The sequence below is a fragment of the Ostrinia furnacalis genome, unplaced genomic scaffold (assembly GCF_004193835.3).
Source record: "Ostrinia furnacalis isolate ACB-3 unplaced genomic scaffold, ASM419383v2 OfSCF0816, whole genome shotgun sequence".
Taxonomy (NCBI): Eukaryota; Metazoa; Arthropoda; class Insecta; order Lepidoptera; family Crambidae; genus Ostrinia; species Ostrinia furnacalis.
The window spans coordinates 213-19,063 of NW_021131055.1; the positions used below are offsets into that span (position 1 = coordinate 213).

The 18,851-nt window shown below is 39.7% G+C and overlaps 1 protein-coding gene across 1 annotated transcript in view; it reads right to left on the reverse strand.

Annotated features, from left to right (window-relative positions):
- Positions 1-2,559: 2,559 nt before the first annotated feature.
- Positions 2,560-18,851, reverse strand: part of LOC114350205 (metastasis associated 1-like) — a gene marked incomplete at its 3' end in the record, with an annotated part of 66,369 nt that continues 50,077 nt past the window's right edge. The window contains exons 4-10 of the mRNA XM_028300912.1: positions 9,959-10,152; positions 8,972-9,089; positions 8,314-8,516; positions 5,643-5,831; positions 4,895-5,028; positions 3,737-3,858; positions 2,560-2,669 (exon numbers count right to left, since the gene is read on the reverse strand). Of these exons, the coding sequence (XP_028156713.1) occupies positions 2,560-2,669; positions 3,737-3,858; positions 4,895-5,028; positions 5,643-5,831; positions 8,314-8,516; positions 8,972-9,089; positions 9,959-10,152 (1,070 nt within the window). The remainder of the gene's footprint in view (positions 2,670-3,736; positions 3,859-4,894; positions 5,029-5,642; positions 5,832-8,313; positions 8,517-8,971; positions 9,090-9,958; positions 10,153-18,851) is intronic.

Sequence of the window (18,851 nt, forward strand, 5' to 3'; positions counted from 1 at the left end):
GCCCCGGGGTTTGTTGAGCTAGAAGCAAACGATGAAATTAAAAGTTACGATAAATTACGTAATCTAGCACATCATGAAAAAGCATATGCTGCTATGTCTTACTGTCTTATAAAACAAAGGGAATGTTTACAAAATGCTGTAAAAGATTTGTTAACTTGGCTTCATTCTCCAGAAAATTTAAATTACGATTTAATTAAGAATAAAGTTAATGATTTATTCCAAAAGGGCGATTTTACAAAAGTTTCTTCAGACCTTTTACAGTTGATTTGTGGTCATAGGGCAGAAATTATCCAAATGCGTAGGGATGGTATTACTAACCATATAAAGGATTCATTAGTGAAAACAGCAGTAAAAAAGATTTCACCATCTTATGAACATCTTTTTAATGCTGACTTATTAACCGCTACGCTTGAAAAAGCCGGCGGTGTGAAAAAAGCTTTCTTGCCACTTCATAGGCCTAATGCCTCTGCCTCGCAGGCAGTAGCTGAAATAAACAGGACCGCTTCCCATCCCTCGCAGGGATTGGTGGATCGTTTTATACCCTCGCAGGGTAATTTTGCCGGTGGATCTGGTCATGCTCAATTNGCAGAAGAAGCTTGGAGAACAAACTAATACAAATGGATCTTAAAACCCATGTAGACATGGCATCGAATTAGCCTCGCAAATGTAGAAATACTTTAACGTTTTCAAAATAAAGTTTTAAAAATCTTGAGCTGTGCACCTTGGTTGGTTTACAAAGTCCACTGAAGTGATACCAAACGTCAAAGAGGGTGTGGAAAATCCTGTAAAGCTTACAACCAAAGACTAGACCTTCATGCAATCTATTTGCTGCATCCGTTCTAAATTCTAAGAATTCTGCATTTAAGCTCAGGAGAAAGCAAATAGCATCAATCTGAAAACTTATTGTAAAAGAATAGAGGTGACAACTCATGGGATATGCTGAGCTGGAACTGTCATGATTACAAATTCAATTTAATCTGATAATGGGTGATGGCTGATCGCAGATAGATTAATAAGAGGAAAAATCACTTAAATCATTAATTAATTTTTCGATATATGCATATCCGAAAAATCAAATTTGTGAGATCTCCTGATCCATTATCTGTACGTTAAATCGTTTGTACCACATTAAATCAAATAAATGATGATTAAGATTCTGATGAAAAAATGTGACACGTAGCCCCTTCTGGCCGAAACTAAGTGTTCCTGTTATAGCCTCGATTATTGCAGTATACTGAAAATATCTTGATACAATAAATAATAGAAATGAGTGTTTTCCTTTTTTCAAAGGGTTATTAAGTGTACCTACAGCGTTTTTTATGACGCTATAATATTTATATACAAAATCAATGCAAGATATTGTTTTCTTGCTATTTTACATATTTTTTCTAATTGCCGTTAGATTAAGTATTAGCCTTATCTAATTACCGTGACCATAAAATTTTTGGGTCTCATTTACGCGAAAACCGCTTGGAATAATTTGACGCCTTAACAATTGTTAAATTCGTACTTTTCATGTGTTTCATATTTAAATGCGTTTAAGTCAATTAAGCCAAATTTCAAAAATGATATGGTAATTAGGCTGAGAACGCCTAATCGTGAGAATGACCGATATCAACTTTATGCAATGCTAATGACGCAGGTAAAATTAGTAATCACCCTTTGATTAAACACATATTAAAATCAATTGCTCTCAAACAACCGGTAGCAAGAAAACCAAATGTATGGAATATTGATGATCTTCTATTGTATTTAGCAAATAGTTCAATTGATTGTAATAACGTTTTTGAAACTTCTAGGCATACTGCTATATTACTATTGCTCTGTTCGGGTAGAAGAATACACGATCTAACACTTTTGAATGTTGATCAGCAACATANATATTTTTTTTCATAATGTTATTAAATTGTTTCGTATTTTACGCGTCACAGCTGGGGCACTCCGAGTAGTCGTACGCGCTCGCACATTGTCCCACCAATATGTCTGTCTCGCTCACGCCTCGACCACGCTCTTCCAGTGTTATTATTACTTACTTAGCTAATTTAGACCATTTTAATGCAACATTTCAAGTAATTATGAGTTCTAATAAATGTTACATTATCGCACGTAAATAGTGCTAGCGACGCGTGTGTCCATAAATTACCAATTTTAGGAGGAAATTTTGAGTAACTTTATTAAAAATTTTTTGCATAAATGGGATCAGTATCAATAACTCATTACCCAGAATTTTTTTTTCGGTGATAAAAATTTAGTGGCTATAGCCTTCCTCGATAAAGGTTCTATTTAACACTGAAATAATTTTTCAAATCGGATCGGCAGTTCCTGAGATTAGCGCGTTCAAGTAAACAAACAAACAAAAAACAAACTCTTCAGCTTTATAATATTATTAGTACACATATTTTAAACTATTTCATTTTTCAGGTCTAATTCACGATAATTTTATGATATGAATGTGAGTCAAATAATTTACCTAGTGCAATATAAGAACATTTTCCACTAACCATGTATTGACATGGGCGTTTCATCTTATGAAATAATAAAATATATGAAAAGACATACGTTTTTTACCTTGAGGCCTCCATATTTCTTCCAGTACTGCCAGCACGAGCCGCACAATCTGTATTGTAAATGCTCTGGTCCCCACGCGTACCACTGGGTTGAACTTGTCACTACAAAAATAATAAAGCTACATTAATTTATGTTCCGCAATCATTATTATCTGAAAAAGGGGATTCGAGTATGAGATTTTAGCTTTTGCGTTCACAAGGGTTGTCTCTAAATACGCTTACAAATGCGAAAGAGCATTACGAACGACTTCAGTGCAGGAAAGCACCCACAGCAGTTTATCTTTTCAACGGCTGTAAAATAATTCCTGCTGTCGACAACGTTTGCTGCATTTTAGACTTGGCTGCAGTATTTAGTCCATTGCATTTCGTGGCAATGGGCAGGGCACATAGTACGCAGACTGACGACCGATAGGGCAGTAAGGTTCTGGAGTGGAGGCCGCGTACCGGAAAACGCAGCGTGGGTCGTCACAAGGTGGACCGACTACAATAAAAAGGTAGCAGGAAGGCGCTGGACGCAGGCCGCTACCAACTGGTTAATATGTAAATCATTGGGGGAGGCCTATGTTCAGCCGTGGACGTCCTACGATGATGGTGATGAAACCGTGGTAAATTGAGGATTTGGCATACGCTCCTCACGCTGCCCAGACGAGTTGGGAAGGCTTTATGGATATGTTACGGTTAATGTGATAAATTGAAAATTATGAATAATAACCGGTTATTATGAATAATTCCCGAGAGTCGCGGTAAAAGTGATAAATTAATCACATTTAACAGTGATTATTTAATAATTCAACCTTAGTACTAACAAATTTCATAAAAGTGAACAACATCTTGTGTTCGTGTTCGTGTACAGCCAAACTTTTGAACGTTTTGATATCATATATTAACATAATTTGGCATAATGAGTTTGGAATGTTTCTTGCATAATATTACTTTTACATGATGCCTACAACATAATGTTTTGATTTGAAGTGAAAAATAGGTTAAGGTGCGGCGGGGGTGGCCCTTGGGCCACCCCTAAGCCGCCTATTTAGTTTTATACACACATAAATGACCTCATATTAATCACATTTACCAAATCATGCGGTATTTATTCATAATAACCGGCGATTATTCATAATTTTCACATTTATCACTTTGACCGTAACAGATATAATAAGTGTACTGACCCTGGCAAGAGGCGCAAAGCTGTGCGGCGCTGACGGCGGGCGTGCCGTTGGTTCCGCCGTTGAGGACGGCGCCGGGCTTGCCGCCGCTGCCGCTCGTGATCAACGCCTGGTTAGGCTTGTTGCTGCAAGTAAAGGTACATCGACGTTTTTAGCACGCTACAAAGTAAGACAATTTTACACAGAGATCGATGTATAAAAGACACAACAACTACAATTGCAAACCAAAAGAAACAGTGGTAGACTTTGGGACACGCCTACTAGACGGAAGATAATGCGTGTTGTTGTCACACACTAATCTTGTAAAATGTTTCAGACGTGAACCCTAGTCTACTCAGGGCAAAATAAAAATACACTACACTAGTTTGCGCTAGAAAGAGTGCTCTCAAAGAAGGAAAAATTACGGGAACTTGACAAAAATTAACGAGACAACTCTTTAGTCTTTGCTTGGAAACAAATTTCCACATACTATTATAAATTAACTATCATTTCAACAGCACATTTTTCTAAGACAAAGAATGAAGAAGCTAACTAACTACAACAACCGACAATTATTAAGCCAGCTTCACACTATCACTAAAGAGTGTCAGATACAAATAAATGTCAGGTACAAGCCACAAAGCATAGCGTACGTGGTACTCGACCGTAAGTGACGTCACATTTATCTTTCGATTATGCATCGCAGGCGTATTACGATTAGTGCGGTAATAAAACTCTTCGATTTCTGTAACATCTGTATTTTCTTCCCCCTCTTTGACAGTGTGAAACCAGCATTGTAGAGTCGACAGCGCATCAGACTACACTAGCAAAATCGCATTTATCTTATTCTTAACTAGATAAGCTACAAGAGTTAGATGCGCCGTCGTCTGTTCCGTACCTCTAGCGTGAAAAACTTTAAAGTCTTCGAATCGTTTGCGTATTCGACAAAATTCGATAACGTGACGATCTCGATTGTCAAAATTGGTTTCGTGCTACCATTTCTTATTTTAAGTCACGTTCACAGTGCGCTGTTTAAGTTTGCATACTAAATCTTTTGATGGCAATTCGAATACGAACGATTCGAAGTCGAAAGTATTTCGCGCTAGAGGTAGGCACTATGCACAAGACGACACAGACACATAGTATAACGGATCAGTAGGTGTGGTTGGTACAAACACTCACTAGTTGGGAATGTACACCTGCTTCAGCTTGGACTCGGCCTCGACGGCCTTGACGCGCTTCTGCTGCACGTACCGGTCCGTCGTCTTCCACATGTAGTAGTATTCCACGAGGTTCTTTAGCGTTTTCCAAGGGAGCTGTGAGAAGGAAATTATGTTAATTGATTATACAATAAACATTTTGAGGAACATTATGTAAAAAAAGAGTTAGGCTGGGTTGCACCATCTTACTTACCGCACCAGTTATTGTTATACGGTTAAAGTTAGGTGGTGCGACTCAGCCTTAATTATGTCGCCAATACATAAAAATAGGTAAATTTAATTTTTTTTTGCAACTTGTGGACCTTTATATTACAAAAATTGAAGCAAATTTTGTTTTAGCCAGCCATCTCCATAAACGAATACAGGGAAGCACTGCACAAACAGATTATAAATCATTAATTAATGTTCGTGACGGTGAACAGTGCAACACACTTAAAGCTCGGACAAGAGGTGCGTGTGAGGATACAGTTAAATGCATCTTTATTGAGACCCAAGGGAAAGGGGGATATTTCATCTAGTACTCATCGATCATCATTAAATACATCATCATCGTCATTTCAGCCACAGGACGTCCACTGCTGAACATAGGCCTCCCCCAATGACTTCCACATCGCCCAGTTGGTACATCATCAAGAGAACTGTTATTGAAACAACTGAAGACTTGGTTTTATGGCGTTGTCTTTGCCTTTTCCTGATTAAAAAATACTCACAAAGTCCTGCCGAATGTCCGCGAAGTCCTTGCCGTACTTGTCAAGCGCCTCCTCGAAGAGGTTGGCCTCGGACGCGGACCACTCCTCCATCTCGTCGCGACACAGCACGGGGCCTGACGCGGGCACCAGCGACGACAGCGCCGTCTCTATGCTGTAGCCCGACTTGTGCAGGGTGTCCATCGCGTGGAACTGGAAATAAGAAGGCAGGTTTAATGATAGAGATTATTTTTTCCTTTTGAACGGTGAAGATGTCGGACTGGCGGTCTCATTATCCGAGAAATGCGGAGTCGATTCCCACCACCGGGCTATTGTGGTGAGAATCCACTCGTAACACAAGCATATTTAGCTTTTTTTTTTATGTGAAAGCTTACCAACAAGTCAGAGAGAGGTCATTTGTTTATAAATATAAGTGTTTAAAACAGTGGTCTAGGTCTGCTTGTGCTTGTTTATGGCTGCAATATCCAGTTTCTTTAAAGAAAAATATTTTATTAGCTAGCTATACCGAACAAATTCAAATTAGCATTGTTTAACACGCTGCGTAGCCTTTGACCCAACCCGCCTGATGAGATATTGTTCCTCCAACCAGTTAAATGGTCAATCAGTTCAATCACCACTTAGATCTTTTGTACACTTCGCTCTTTGCTGCTATACATGCTTGAATTTAATATTTCAATGGGGAGACAGAAATCGTTTGCAGTTTGCCCCTCACAAAACTTATCAGCTTCTATTAAAAGGTAATCTTAAAGTTTTGCCTCGCATTAAATTCAATGAAATAACTGTTAAAAAACGGGAATCTGTTTGCTATCTCGGACTAATTTTAGAGAAAAACTTTAGTTTTGTCGAGCACATTAAACAGATCGGTGAAAAAGCTAAAAAGAACTTTTATGCCTTAAGTCACATTTCAACCTCGACGTGGGGTCTAACGTTTAAAATCCTCCGAGTAATATATTCGGCCACTTATTTAAGCTCCATTTGCTATGGTGCACCAGTTTGGGCTGACAGAGCTACTATAGGAGCCGCTCGACGGAAACTACTCCAAAAGTCAACGCCTTGCATTGATTTTTCTTTGCAAAGCTTACAGAACTGTGAGCACGGAGGCTCTGCCAGTCCTGGCTGGTGTACTGCCGGTCGACTTAGAGGTACAAAAGCGTGCGGCTATGTACTTCGCATCAAGGGAAAATATAACCTCTGATTTCTTAAATAGCCGCGATCGTTCTAAAATAAGTCGATTATTTGATTCCCGAGAAGTCGTTGAAGAAGATTTACTTAATGAATGGCAAAAAAGATGGGATACGTCAGTCAAAGGACGTCACTTATATAAATTCTTCCCGAATGTACGCGAACGTCTAACTAGGCGATGGTTAGAAATCGACCATTGCTCGTCGCAGTTCCTCACGGGACATGGCAACTTTAAACATAAACTTCACGAATTCAAACTAGTTCCGTCTCCTTTTTGCGAGTGTTCCACTGATGATGTCAGTCATGAGCAGTCTGCCCATCATATCTTGTGGGAGTGTGATCTTTGGAAACATGAACGTGATATAATGCTTAATTCAATACAACATACATCTGTTTCCGCAATTTATTACACCGATCTTGTCGCGACAAGGAAAAATTTCCGTGCTTTTAAGCGATTTTGTGAAAAATATTATTGGCAGGTAGTTGCTAATTGCTCATAAGATAGGCCCCCTTAATTTAATTTATTGTCCGTGGTGCATAATCTTTTTCTTAAAGGTTTTAAACCTTTGTTTGTCACCTGTCATCCGCTTTGCAATGGAGGGAAGTCGAACCTTAATTTCGAACTCCTCCTATGTTCTTCTGATTAATTTCGTTGCGGGTCCAATGACAGTTTAACTTTCCCCCGGGACAAACTTGACCTTCATTGGTTGGGTTTTTGTGGCGGTCAAGCTGTAGATCCTGGCTACACAGGAGTTGCAGTGGTGGGAACGAGAGGTGGGAATAGTCCCGTGCTATACAAAGCGATTCAGTCTTGAATCGGGAACTGGTCGCGCTCGTGCGTCTAGACCAGTGTTCCTAAATCCTCATTGTTACGTGTGTAAGTGTTAGTTACATCACTGTGGGGTGGTCCTTCGATATTCACGAGGATATTCCTCCTCTTCTGATTAATTTAGTTGCGGGTCCAATGACAGTTCAACTTTCCCTGGGACGAACTTGGCCTTCACTGGTTGGGTTTTTATTGGCAGTCAAGCTGTAGAACTTGCCTACACAGGAGTTGCAGCGGTGGGAACGAGAGGTGGGAATCGCGTATACTCACGAGGGTGATGTATCGGCTGACGATTTTATTGGCGGCCCTGAAGTTGTAAGATCCTGGCTACACAGGAGTTGCAGCGGTGGGAATAGTCTTGTATACTCACGAGGGTGATGTCTCGGCTGGCGTTTTTATTGGCGGTCCTGAAGTTGTAGATCCTGGCTACAAGGAGTTGCAGCGGTGGGAACGAAAGGTGGGAATACTCACGAGGGTGATGTCTCGGCTGGCGTTTTATTGGCGGTCTTGAAGCTGTAGATCCTGGCTACACAGGAGTTGCAGCGGTGGGAACGACGTATACTCACGAGGGTGATGTCTCGGCTGGCGTTTTTATTGGCGGTTCTGAACCTGTAAGATCCTGGCTACACAAGAGTTGCAGCGGTGGGAATAGTCTTGTATACTCACGAGGGTGATGTCTCGGCTGGCGGCGGCGGCAGACATGTGCAGCGAGGGCTGCTTGACGCTGGAGGAGCAGTCGAGCGCACGCGCGAAGGTGCCCACTGAGCGAGACACTACCAGGAACTGGTCGATTTGCCGGTCCGTTAGCCCGTGTTCTGGTGTCCAGACCAGTGTTTCTAGGTCCTCGTTGTTGCGTGTGTCCTCTTCGCCTAGAATTTTGGAAAAATAACGTTTTAAATTGCGTCATTGTGATGTGGTAGCGCAATAAGGCACATCTAATATTTCGCTAAACTCTAGACACTGTTTGTTTGTAAGATGAAGACAAAAGTTGTGCCCCAATATGCAAACTCCAAGATTTTAATATCTAGATTAAGCTGTTGCGTCTAAAAAAAGGTAAAGAAATAAAATACTGATGTGCTATTTTTCTTTAACCCTTACATGCATAATTTAAAATCTTATAGTTAAAAACAATGAAAAATAAATTAAATGTACGAAACTTAATGGGTCAATACGACAGAGCAGTTGTAGGTTATTGTAGAAAATAATGAATGATCATAATGAAGAATTTACCTATTACAAGGAACTATTCTGTATTGTGATAAATTAGAAATAATAATTTCACTACAGTAGCAAATCAATAGTTGTATCAATAAATAGGTCTTACCTTCTTTTAATAAATTAGTTACTTCAGTCTGATATCTACTTCCAACTCTGATTTCTCCCTTATCTGCTAATAAAGTCTTTTGTGAAGGATCAAATACTAAACAATAAAAAAATGCGTCCTGAAACAAAACAGAAAGAGGTGTATTAAAATATATTTCTGTTATTTAGCTAAAAGAAATTAAATTAACAATAAATCAGTATAGAATTATAACTGATAGATAAATTAATTTATCTTGAATTAGACTGTTTGGAATTTTGAAATGCAAGTGATAAGTCACAGAGGGTAAGGGGGATCATGACCGCGTTTGATGGTTGCTTTGTTTAAAGACGAAAATTATCATTGAAAACGGAAATGCCACTTAAGGCTACGAGAGACCATAAATCTGAGCCACGCACTGAACACTTGACTACTAAACCTAATGCTCGTAATAATGTTCGCACCATTAAAAATATTACGGCTTTGAATGAGTGAGAATGAATGTAAGTAGTAAGAGACATAAAAAGTAAAATAAATCGTCGCTTGTCTATGTGGCGACGTAAATTTTAAAAGACATACACTCATTTCATCATGACAGTGATGGACTCAGGGGAAGAAGGGCTAATAAAATTCCATATTTTTGGATACGGTATCTTTGGTATGAGGTAGTTTAACTGGTTTCTAATAACTGACTTCAATTATTTTTGGCACAAAAAGTAATATTTGTATTTCTTCAAAATAGACAGCGTGATTACTGGCAGGTGACGTCATCAGAGCTTTCACCAAAGGACCGTTTCCAAAAACTGGGCCAGCTTGATCATTGTTTGTGAAAAACATCCTAAGTAGCTGTCACTTGAATTACTGTACAGCCTACTCAGCACATAAAACATTTTGTCAGTTTAATTTAGAACTAACACTAACATGCAGAACAGCCCTAGATCTACCTACAGCATAGGCCCTCCCTCGCCCTTAGTCCGCCACTGTTCTGTTCCGTGTCCGGTACATACTCACATCCTTATTGAGATAGCTGAGCAGCGACTCTGTCTCGTTGAGCAGCGTGACGGTGCACTTGCCGCGGATGTGCGTCGCCGGCAGCGTCTCCACGTGCCTCGAGAGGAACAGCTCGCGGTGCTTCGCCTGGTGCCGCTGCTTCGGCGCGAGACCGTCCGTGCCCGGTAGCTCGCTAGATTCCTCCTCCATCGCCGCTGGAAACGGTAACGAGATAATGTCCATTATTGTTGTTGAAACAGCCAGGAATACACACATTATGGCAGATTCTACTTGATAAACTGTGTGAAATGTAACTAAACTAATGCTCGAACACGGCTTTAAAACTGTCCTCATAATATAGCCCGGGAAGCTTTATTATTAATCTAACATTGATAAAAAGTTTTGGCAATAAGTAAGATAATTTGTCTACGTCATTCATTGTTGTCTCATAAAACAAAAGGTAGGGCAAAAAAAGAATGAGACATGTTTAGGCTCCTTAAGAGCGTTTACGCCGTTTGGCGCAAAAACAGTACTTTTTCAACTCGTTACAATGATTAACCAGTAATACTACAAATATGTTATAGGCATAAATAGTTAGGCAATTTCGTCGTCTAAATAGTTAATTGAGAAAATATTGCGATTAGTTTAGTATTTAAGAATACTATCAAGATAAGTCCACACAGGTTTTGTAAATTTCCACTTTAGCGTCAGTTTACAAGCTGAAATTTTTATAAAAATACTGTGAAAACGATTTAACAAACATTTATATCCTATAGCATAGATCCTTGGGCAAATAGTTATCTCAGAAATTTTTTAGATTTAAGCATTTTACAATAAGAAATCACAAATTAAAAGAACGTGAAATACCCAAAAATCAAAATGATTTCTTCACCAATATTCTTCCTTTATTCAACATAAAAATAGCTTAATATAATAAAACAACATCTTCTTTAAAATATTTACTTTGAAACGATATTTAATTCATTGTTATTGTTTTGCTATAAACATTTGAAAACTATTAAAAAACGCCGCGCGCGAATCATTTCCAATGATGCCCCTTGAAACGCCGCGCTTCGCGTAAACGCTCTTAAGAGCTTTTGACGATTTCTTAGTACTCTAAACAAATAAAGATAATTTTGATTTTGAAACTTATTACTTGAGCAAAGCACAACTAGCAGCAGATGGTCAGTTAAGACGCACTGTAAATCTTTGGAGTGTTTCTAATAGCGTGCTCAATTCGTATAAATTGACAGCTACGAGCTAGGATCGTTAATTGAACAAAATTATAGCAATGCAATGCACTTTACGCGTACGACTTAGTACGTATAACAAACGAGATAGTAACGAATGATTATTGCTGAAAAAATATGATGTTGAAATATCTTAGTAATATCTGTTCGGATAATCAATAGATTATACGGATTGCAACGCTACGAATTGTCGTGTTGCTAACAATTCGTATATCATCGAATTCATCCAGCGGTGCAGTGTGCCATGGAGTCGAGTGCAGTGGAGCGGTCGGCGCACCGTGCAGCGTGTCGTTTGCGTAAGAGTCGGCGGAAACGTGGTTGCCTTGCGCCGGGTAATGCACTTGGGCGCACGACAAGACCGCGCTCATAGTGCACACTACACCGGCTATAGATTAACCGGCCAATTGCACAAATCATTTGCAATTTCTGGCCATCAATCAACACTTCTCCTGGCGTAATGGACCGAAGCAAACGATGTAATGAAAAAGTTGGCTGGGGCAGAGAGGATATCCCGGCTCAGTGCACGGGTCAGGTATTTTCCCATAATATTGATACGGTTTGATGGTTAAAGTTAATTAAGCATATATTTAACCAACCCGAAAGGACTAAAATTGTAAATAAATTGGATATAAAGAGTAATTTCACTGATCCCACAAACTATTGAGACTGCTTTATTTTTAAAAGTATTGCGACTCTCCCATAGATAGATTTTGTATGGAAAAAGAAACTATGAAGTAACTTATTTGCCAACTTATTTCTAACTTTTTATAGCTTTCCAAACTTACAATGACTTGATTTTAGAGGGTTTTTTTTTCTTTTAGGGATTTCTGTCAACTACCCAAATTCTTTATGTCATCAGATTGTAAACGATGATAAGGTAGAGCATACTAAGTGAATGTTATTCGCCCGTGTCCCGTGTGAATGTTATAAGCAGATATTCAGGCCAAGTTATAAGAATGCAAGAAGTCATTGGGAGAGTTCTATTCCTTGCTGTCCGCATAATGAACATGTAGAGTCAATTTAGGTACCGAATTTAATGAGCTGCGTAATCGCAATTTGTCGGCCAGAGTTCGTATGGAAATTGTGACCTATAAGTTGTAAATACCTCTTTCGAAAGATAACTGCATAATTATTGATTTCACTAACAGTTTCAAACTTTACAAAATGCTAAAGTGAGTCAAATCTAGCCAAATGATGAAACCTAATAAGAACTGTGTCCCGAAATTGTATTCTGATGATTTTTTCAATTCGAATAGCTATTTTAGTAAAAGCGGTTCTGGTGTGATCATGGCTCTTGTATATTGATATCGCAATAAATAACGCGGAGAGGCATAATTTTAATATCATTATACGTAAATGTGCGCGAGATAATTTAATGAATGTTAATTATTTACATCCCGGGTGCGCCCGCGCCGGGCGGGGGGAGGCAGGTGCGCGAGAAACGTGCACACGTCATCTTATGATTTTTATGCGTCCGTGTACCGGCCGCCATTACGGCACGCGTTATTACGCCGATCGTAAAGACGTGTCCGCCATTTTATATTATTTTAAAGTAAAAGTGCTAGAAGACAAAAGCCTAAAATTACAATTGCTGATGAACCTAGCTTTGTCATAGTTTTATTTAGGATTCAACTACAAATAGTTTTCCTAGTCGTTCCTAGGCATTGATGATTTATAAATAGACGTCGCATTGATCTGACTCAACAGTATGTAGTTGGATAGTGAGCGCGAATGTTTGATCAAGTTTATTAGTAGACAATTTTAAAACAATCAAAGCCAGCCGTTGAAGTGATCGCTTTCGGTGTTGTTTTTTGTCGGGATTGTCGTTAAGTCAAAGAGGGGCGTTGTCGACGAGTAGGTAAACGCAAGGGATCGGCGGCGTCCCCGCGGACTGACAAAAGCGCGACCCCTGCGGGGCGAAGTCGCTTGGCCTCGCGTCGCGTCACGCGCTAACAATCTTGTGACTATTCGAATGCTACAAACATAATCAATTAAGTAATTGAATCGTATGAGATTTAAATCGAACTCAAGGAAGTTTTGGTAATGGCTGTTTTTAAGAATTTTGAAAGGAGTACCTATCGAGAGTTAAATGTGAGTGGTGCGGTCGGCGGGAGGGGGTGGCGCGGTAATCAGGGGTTGGGTAGGCACCGGCTACTTATTATTACCACAGTCTCACACAGACACCTCTCTAATCACGCGCCGTAACAATAAAGCCCTGTTTGCTAAACCGATGGCGTTAAACGGGGGTGAGACCGACAGATGGCACGTAACAAAAATGCTCGTGTTTGTGGAAGGTAGCTTCAAGCTTCAACCAACACCGAGGAAAAATCTCGGTCAAGGATATAATCACAGCTTTTCGTATTAAATTATGAAGCGGGTTCGAAGGAAGAACTTTATATTTCTACCCTGAAGTTAACCCATTATTGATATTAGGGATGAGCAAGAAAAGAAACAAGGGGAAGAAATAATTCAAAGGCAAGCGGGTGAACTAATTCCATCGTCGATACTCGATAGAGATACAGAGATGAGACCGGCTAGAACTGGTAATGTTAGGTCTGTTCGACCGGCACGCGATACGAGCCGTGTTGAAACAGTACAACCATCGATAGTATTGCAATTGCATCGTTTAGTTGCTGAAATTAATTAGTGCTATATTATTAGGTACAGTTGGTTAATTAGTTTTACTTGCTGGTGCTTGTTATCATAATGAGCAGAGTTTTCTATAACCTTTTCATTATTTATTCTCTATAACTAAGATGTTACGACTGCTCGGTTTGTTGTCAAAAGATAATTAAACCACCAAATGTTTGTCCAATAAATAGTACATAATACCACAGAATAAGTAATAGTACAGGTACAGAAGGATTACTCCGCAAGACGATTTAAATAAATGCGAGTCTTGCTACGACGCGATACAGTGGAATTCAGCTCGCACAGCACTACGTACCTACAATTTTATTCACCTACAAGTTTTGTCTCTTTCTATCGCGTGCCTCTGAACTCTTCTTACGCTGTTAGGGTTGCTGTCTAGTGAAAAAATAATTAATCTAGGTACTTATTTGTAATGAGGTACGTATGTAGGTAAGTATGCATTCATTATGGAAAACCTTGGGAGAGGCCTTTGTCCAGCAGTGGACGTCATTTAGCTGAAACGAACGAACGAATTCTGAGCAGTAGTCATGGTAGGTTAGGTTCCTATACTATCCTAAGAATTATTGATTACCTACATGGCCAACATACCTTTCAGCATCTTTGGGAAGCGAAAAAAAAAGATAAATCCGGTAGATTTCTTTTCGAATTTTAACACCCGAACGCCGCACAATATTTCTTTCTCTTTATGTCCATTTTTAAATAATACTTCGATCATATAATTATAATCATACTACAACGCACGCCAACGTCCTGACGAGCGCGCGCGTGACACTCGACTGATATAATACCCGCCGGCGGGGCGCTTCGCTGTAGGTAATTATCGGATGTACCGCGCGGAGTGAGCCAGGCCTGATAATACTAACATGTCGTATAACCTTGTTTCCTGATACCCAAGAAACAGATATTAACGAAATATAATGTCAATTTCGTTTCAGTTACAAAGAAAACCCACGCTATTTTTATGAAATGTGTTTCTCCAAGCTAATGATCAGTATCTTGATAAATGTTCAAAGGGGATGTTAATTAGTGTGTCGATTGGATGCATTCTGAAATTCAAATATTACGAATTTGCTATATCTATTTCAAAGAGTGATGTCGGTGCTTGTAGATCGGGCTGAATCTGCGATGAAGTTATGATTATGAATAATATTTATTATGTGTGGTTTGCCAAAGAATGTTTACTATAGTCTATCAGAAGTATAATATTAGCTTTGTTTATGTTAACTCAATAAGGCACTCAAGTAAGATGGTCATTCTGACACAAACCAAGTTGCAGGACGTGGTCAACAGCGGGATGTGCAATTAGGCGTTAGTCGATTCAATTTAGAATAAGAGAGTGGGAAGTGTTTTGGAATTATCGATGCATCTTGTATCCGATAAACATCACTAGAGCGGCGCGGCCCGCCATTTACCGCGACGCCCGGCCCCGGGGGCGGCCGCCGAATTGCGGGGGATTTACTTTATGATAATTATTTCGATTGCCATCGCCAGGAAAAAGCCGGGGCGCACTCGAAGCGATCCCGACTCTTGAGACGTGGCGAACGCCCGTAAAAATCACAGCTCTCACGCCGCGCCACTTTTCATCGTCACCGGGTAATTTGCAAAGTGATTGGCTTATATCATAAAGTAAGGGATTGCTAAATTAAAAGCCAATTGCCGATTTTTATGTGAAAGAACGGACAGTACAGACATAAACTTCTTCGAGATAATCATGGATAAAGTAAGGATAATCTCTCTAATCTTCAGTCTCAACTGAATGACAAAAAGCTTACGAATAGAATACAAGTTAATTTTAATAAGATTAGTCAGCTTTCCCTGGAAATTAATCTGTCTGGTAACATTTTTTCACAAATACATGAAAAGAACATCGGTTCGGTCTCTAAAATTTGACTGGTCAAAAAGAGTTCAACGCATTAAGAATTTAGAAGATAACGACCATATAAAGTCAAGCTGTTATAAAATATGGTGCCGAATGTCCAAGTTGTCTAATGTCATGATAGGTAACAATTTCTAGAATGTGAACCCCATGGAAAACCAAATACATTTTTCAACATGGATCTTCGGTGTGTGCTCTACGAAACTCAATTATGAATCTAGGAATGTTAGATCTTTTAACTACGGCGTCCGTCTCGGTACACATAAGACTAATACTGAATCAGATTTTCTCCAACTTTTCCACACCATGAATTCCATACTACTTACTAGACAAAATGTCAAAGAGATTCTGAGTACCTACTAGATTCCATACACTAGCATAAAGCAAATGTCAATGAGATCCATTTCCTAATTTGAGATGGTAGTCAAACGTAGTAGGTAGACAACGTGAACGTGATTAAATGGAGACGTGCATGCATTTTGTGATAACAGACAACATTCCCAGAAACAAGCGGAATGCGGAATGACGACAGCCATCATGCGAGCCTTATGAATACTACAGTTATTATAGCCACCCGACATGAGCCACTAAAACTAAAAACTAAGTAAAGTTAAAAAAATAACCTCATCTTCAAGTTACTCGATTTGAAAACATTCAAATAACTTATTCAGCGACATAAGCTATAGATAACGGCTTTTATAATGTATCGACCGTTATGTTAATTGCGTTTATAACATGTGTGAAGATCGTTATGTGAAGTAGGCAATAGAAGAATATCGAGTACATAATAGTTACGACAATTATAAATTTGCAGAAACAGTTAAAAGGTCGAACTATAGGTAATAATCATAACATCAGAGTGAGAGAGATACTAAATATCAATAAGCTATAATTTGCAATTCGTCCGCCCAATGGGCGCGACGATTAGATTTGAAGCGCAACGGATTATAAATTTGATTTCTAGTCATGACAAATTTCAAACAAAATTTACAGGTAGAGCCCAAAAACGATTTCACTATCTTGTACGACTGTATGACACACATGGCCCACATTCGGTACTCTGCATCTTGGGCTTAGGATTATCTTTCTTATGGGACAATAGGTTGATTTCAAGCGTCCAATCCAATACTACCACTGATCACTTTTAAAGAAAATCCTTTTACTCTACATTGTGCCCCATCTGGGATCCAGCTCCGAACCAGAGCGTATCGAGAGAAGTTTGTAATCATAGGACGGTGGACTGGATATAAAAGGTATTTTGATAAGTTGTTCTTCTCAAGTGGCATATAACAGTAACTTTGAGCTTTGGTATTAGTAGGCATGATTGACCATAAGCCGCCTTCGAAATGTTGAGTAGAAAGCATCTACTCAAAAGTATTTTTTAAACAAATCAATTAGGCTTATTTGATAGGCTCGCCCGTCTTCGCAAAAGAATAGACGTATGTAACCATATGTAACACTATTCTCTTCTTCTAATCCATAAACAGACCTTTTATAACTCAAAAACGGCTGGACAGATTTTGATGAAATTTGGTAGGCTACTTTTACTCGACTATTTTAGTTTTTAGTAAGCTAACAAACTGCGGTTAGTCTACGATGTAGTAGTCCGTAGTACCATCTCAATGACCACAATCATTGTCTATTGGGCGGTACGAGGTTCGCGTGGTCAGGTACTTATGACGGTATTGTTCACGTTTGGTTTGTTATCCAACATAGTTACAGCGTCATTCTGTAGTACCGTAAAACTGGATTAAATTTCAAGCACAGTTTGATGCTTTTGATTGGTTGAATTTGAATATTTAGACCCATTACAGTGTCGAATCTATAGACTGCGATTGAATCGAGTTTCAGCATTGTAATGTTGCGGGCAGCAATATTTGCAACATAAGATTTGAACAATTAAAACCTATTTTACATATTAGTAGTTGTCAAAATGTCAATGTTCCTAAACATTCCGGTAATGAGGACAAAGGTTGACCAGCAGCAAGCCGTGAACTCGCATGAATATGGATAAGCCGTGCTCAGAGCTTAAGTGTGCATACAAAGATACAAAGAAAGAGCTTTGTTAAAATATTACAGGTGGCATACCGTGCGGTGTCGGCACCGTCCTGAATTATCTACAAAGTTTTATCTTATCTTTCGTACATAGTGGCGTTTCGAGTAACTTATTGATACCTTGTAAAAGAGTTTAGTGCTCTACATTTAAGATTTATGATAGCTAACAGTTGTTGGAAAAGTTATTGAAGAATTTTATACCATCTTTCATAGGTCGTCAACAATCGATTTCATAGCCTTTGGAGCTCGCCTGCTGCATGCCGGGCGTCGATGCACTGGCCAGCATACTTTGTGGTTCGGCGGTGAGATTAATTTGGCAATTTAATAACACCGGATTATGGATCCACACGCGTCACTACGCAACTAATTAAAGCGTAGGCAAAGAGAAAATGGCAATCTGTGGAGTTCTGCCCCCCGTTAGTGGGGGGTGTCGGTTACGTGTGCCCCCTTGGGGTGGTCGGGTGTATGGTTTTTCTGCTCGGGCATCCTTTGCTTACTTATTGATCCAGTCAAATGTGTGGAGGTGGCGCTGTGGGTGGCGCGCCCGGCCCCGCGCCCCCCGAAGGGGGTACGTCCAAATAAATCTGCCCGCCCGCGAAACACCGCAGTGACAACAGTGGCGGCCGGTAAGATGCGGTCTCGTTGTTGCCATTCATGCTGTCGCCAATGAATCCGGGCGACCTCGAAGAAGCGAGGTCGGGCGGTTGTTTCGGCCAGACATAAAAATCGGCGAGTGCCATTTTAATTGGAATGATTTCCATTGGAGGCAACGCCGTGCGCGACCTTAGAAACAGGCATGCGCGCGACCGCTGGAGGTAACTAGTGGTGAAACCGCGGCGCTTCTACTCTTTACGAGGGTCAATGCCGTTTGAATTCGAAACAACGCTAACTAATGGTTGATTTTGATTAAACAATCCACATGAAACAGATACCAATCTCATATAAAGAGAGCCCCCCGATAGAAATGGTCATAATATGCTTTGTTGACATGCCCTGGGGACACGATTTGATCAAGACTACGACCCCCATTCATGATCAAATGATTCAAAGCAGAATAATGAAGTTCCGTCTGAGAGTTAAA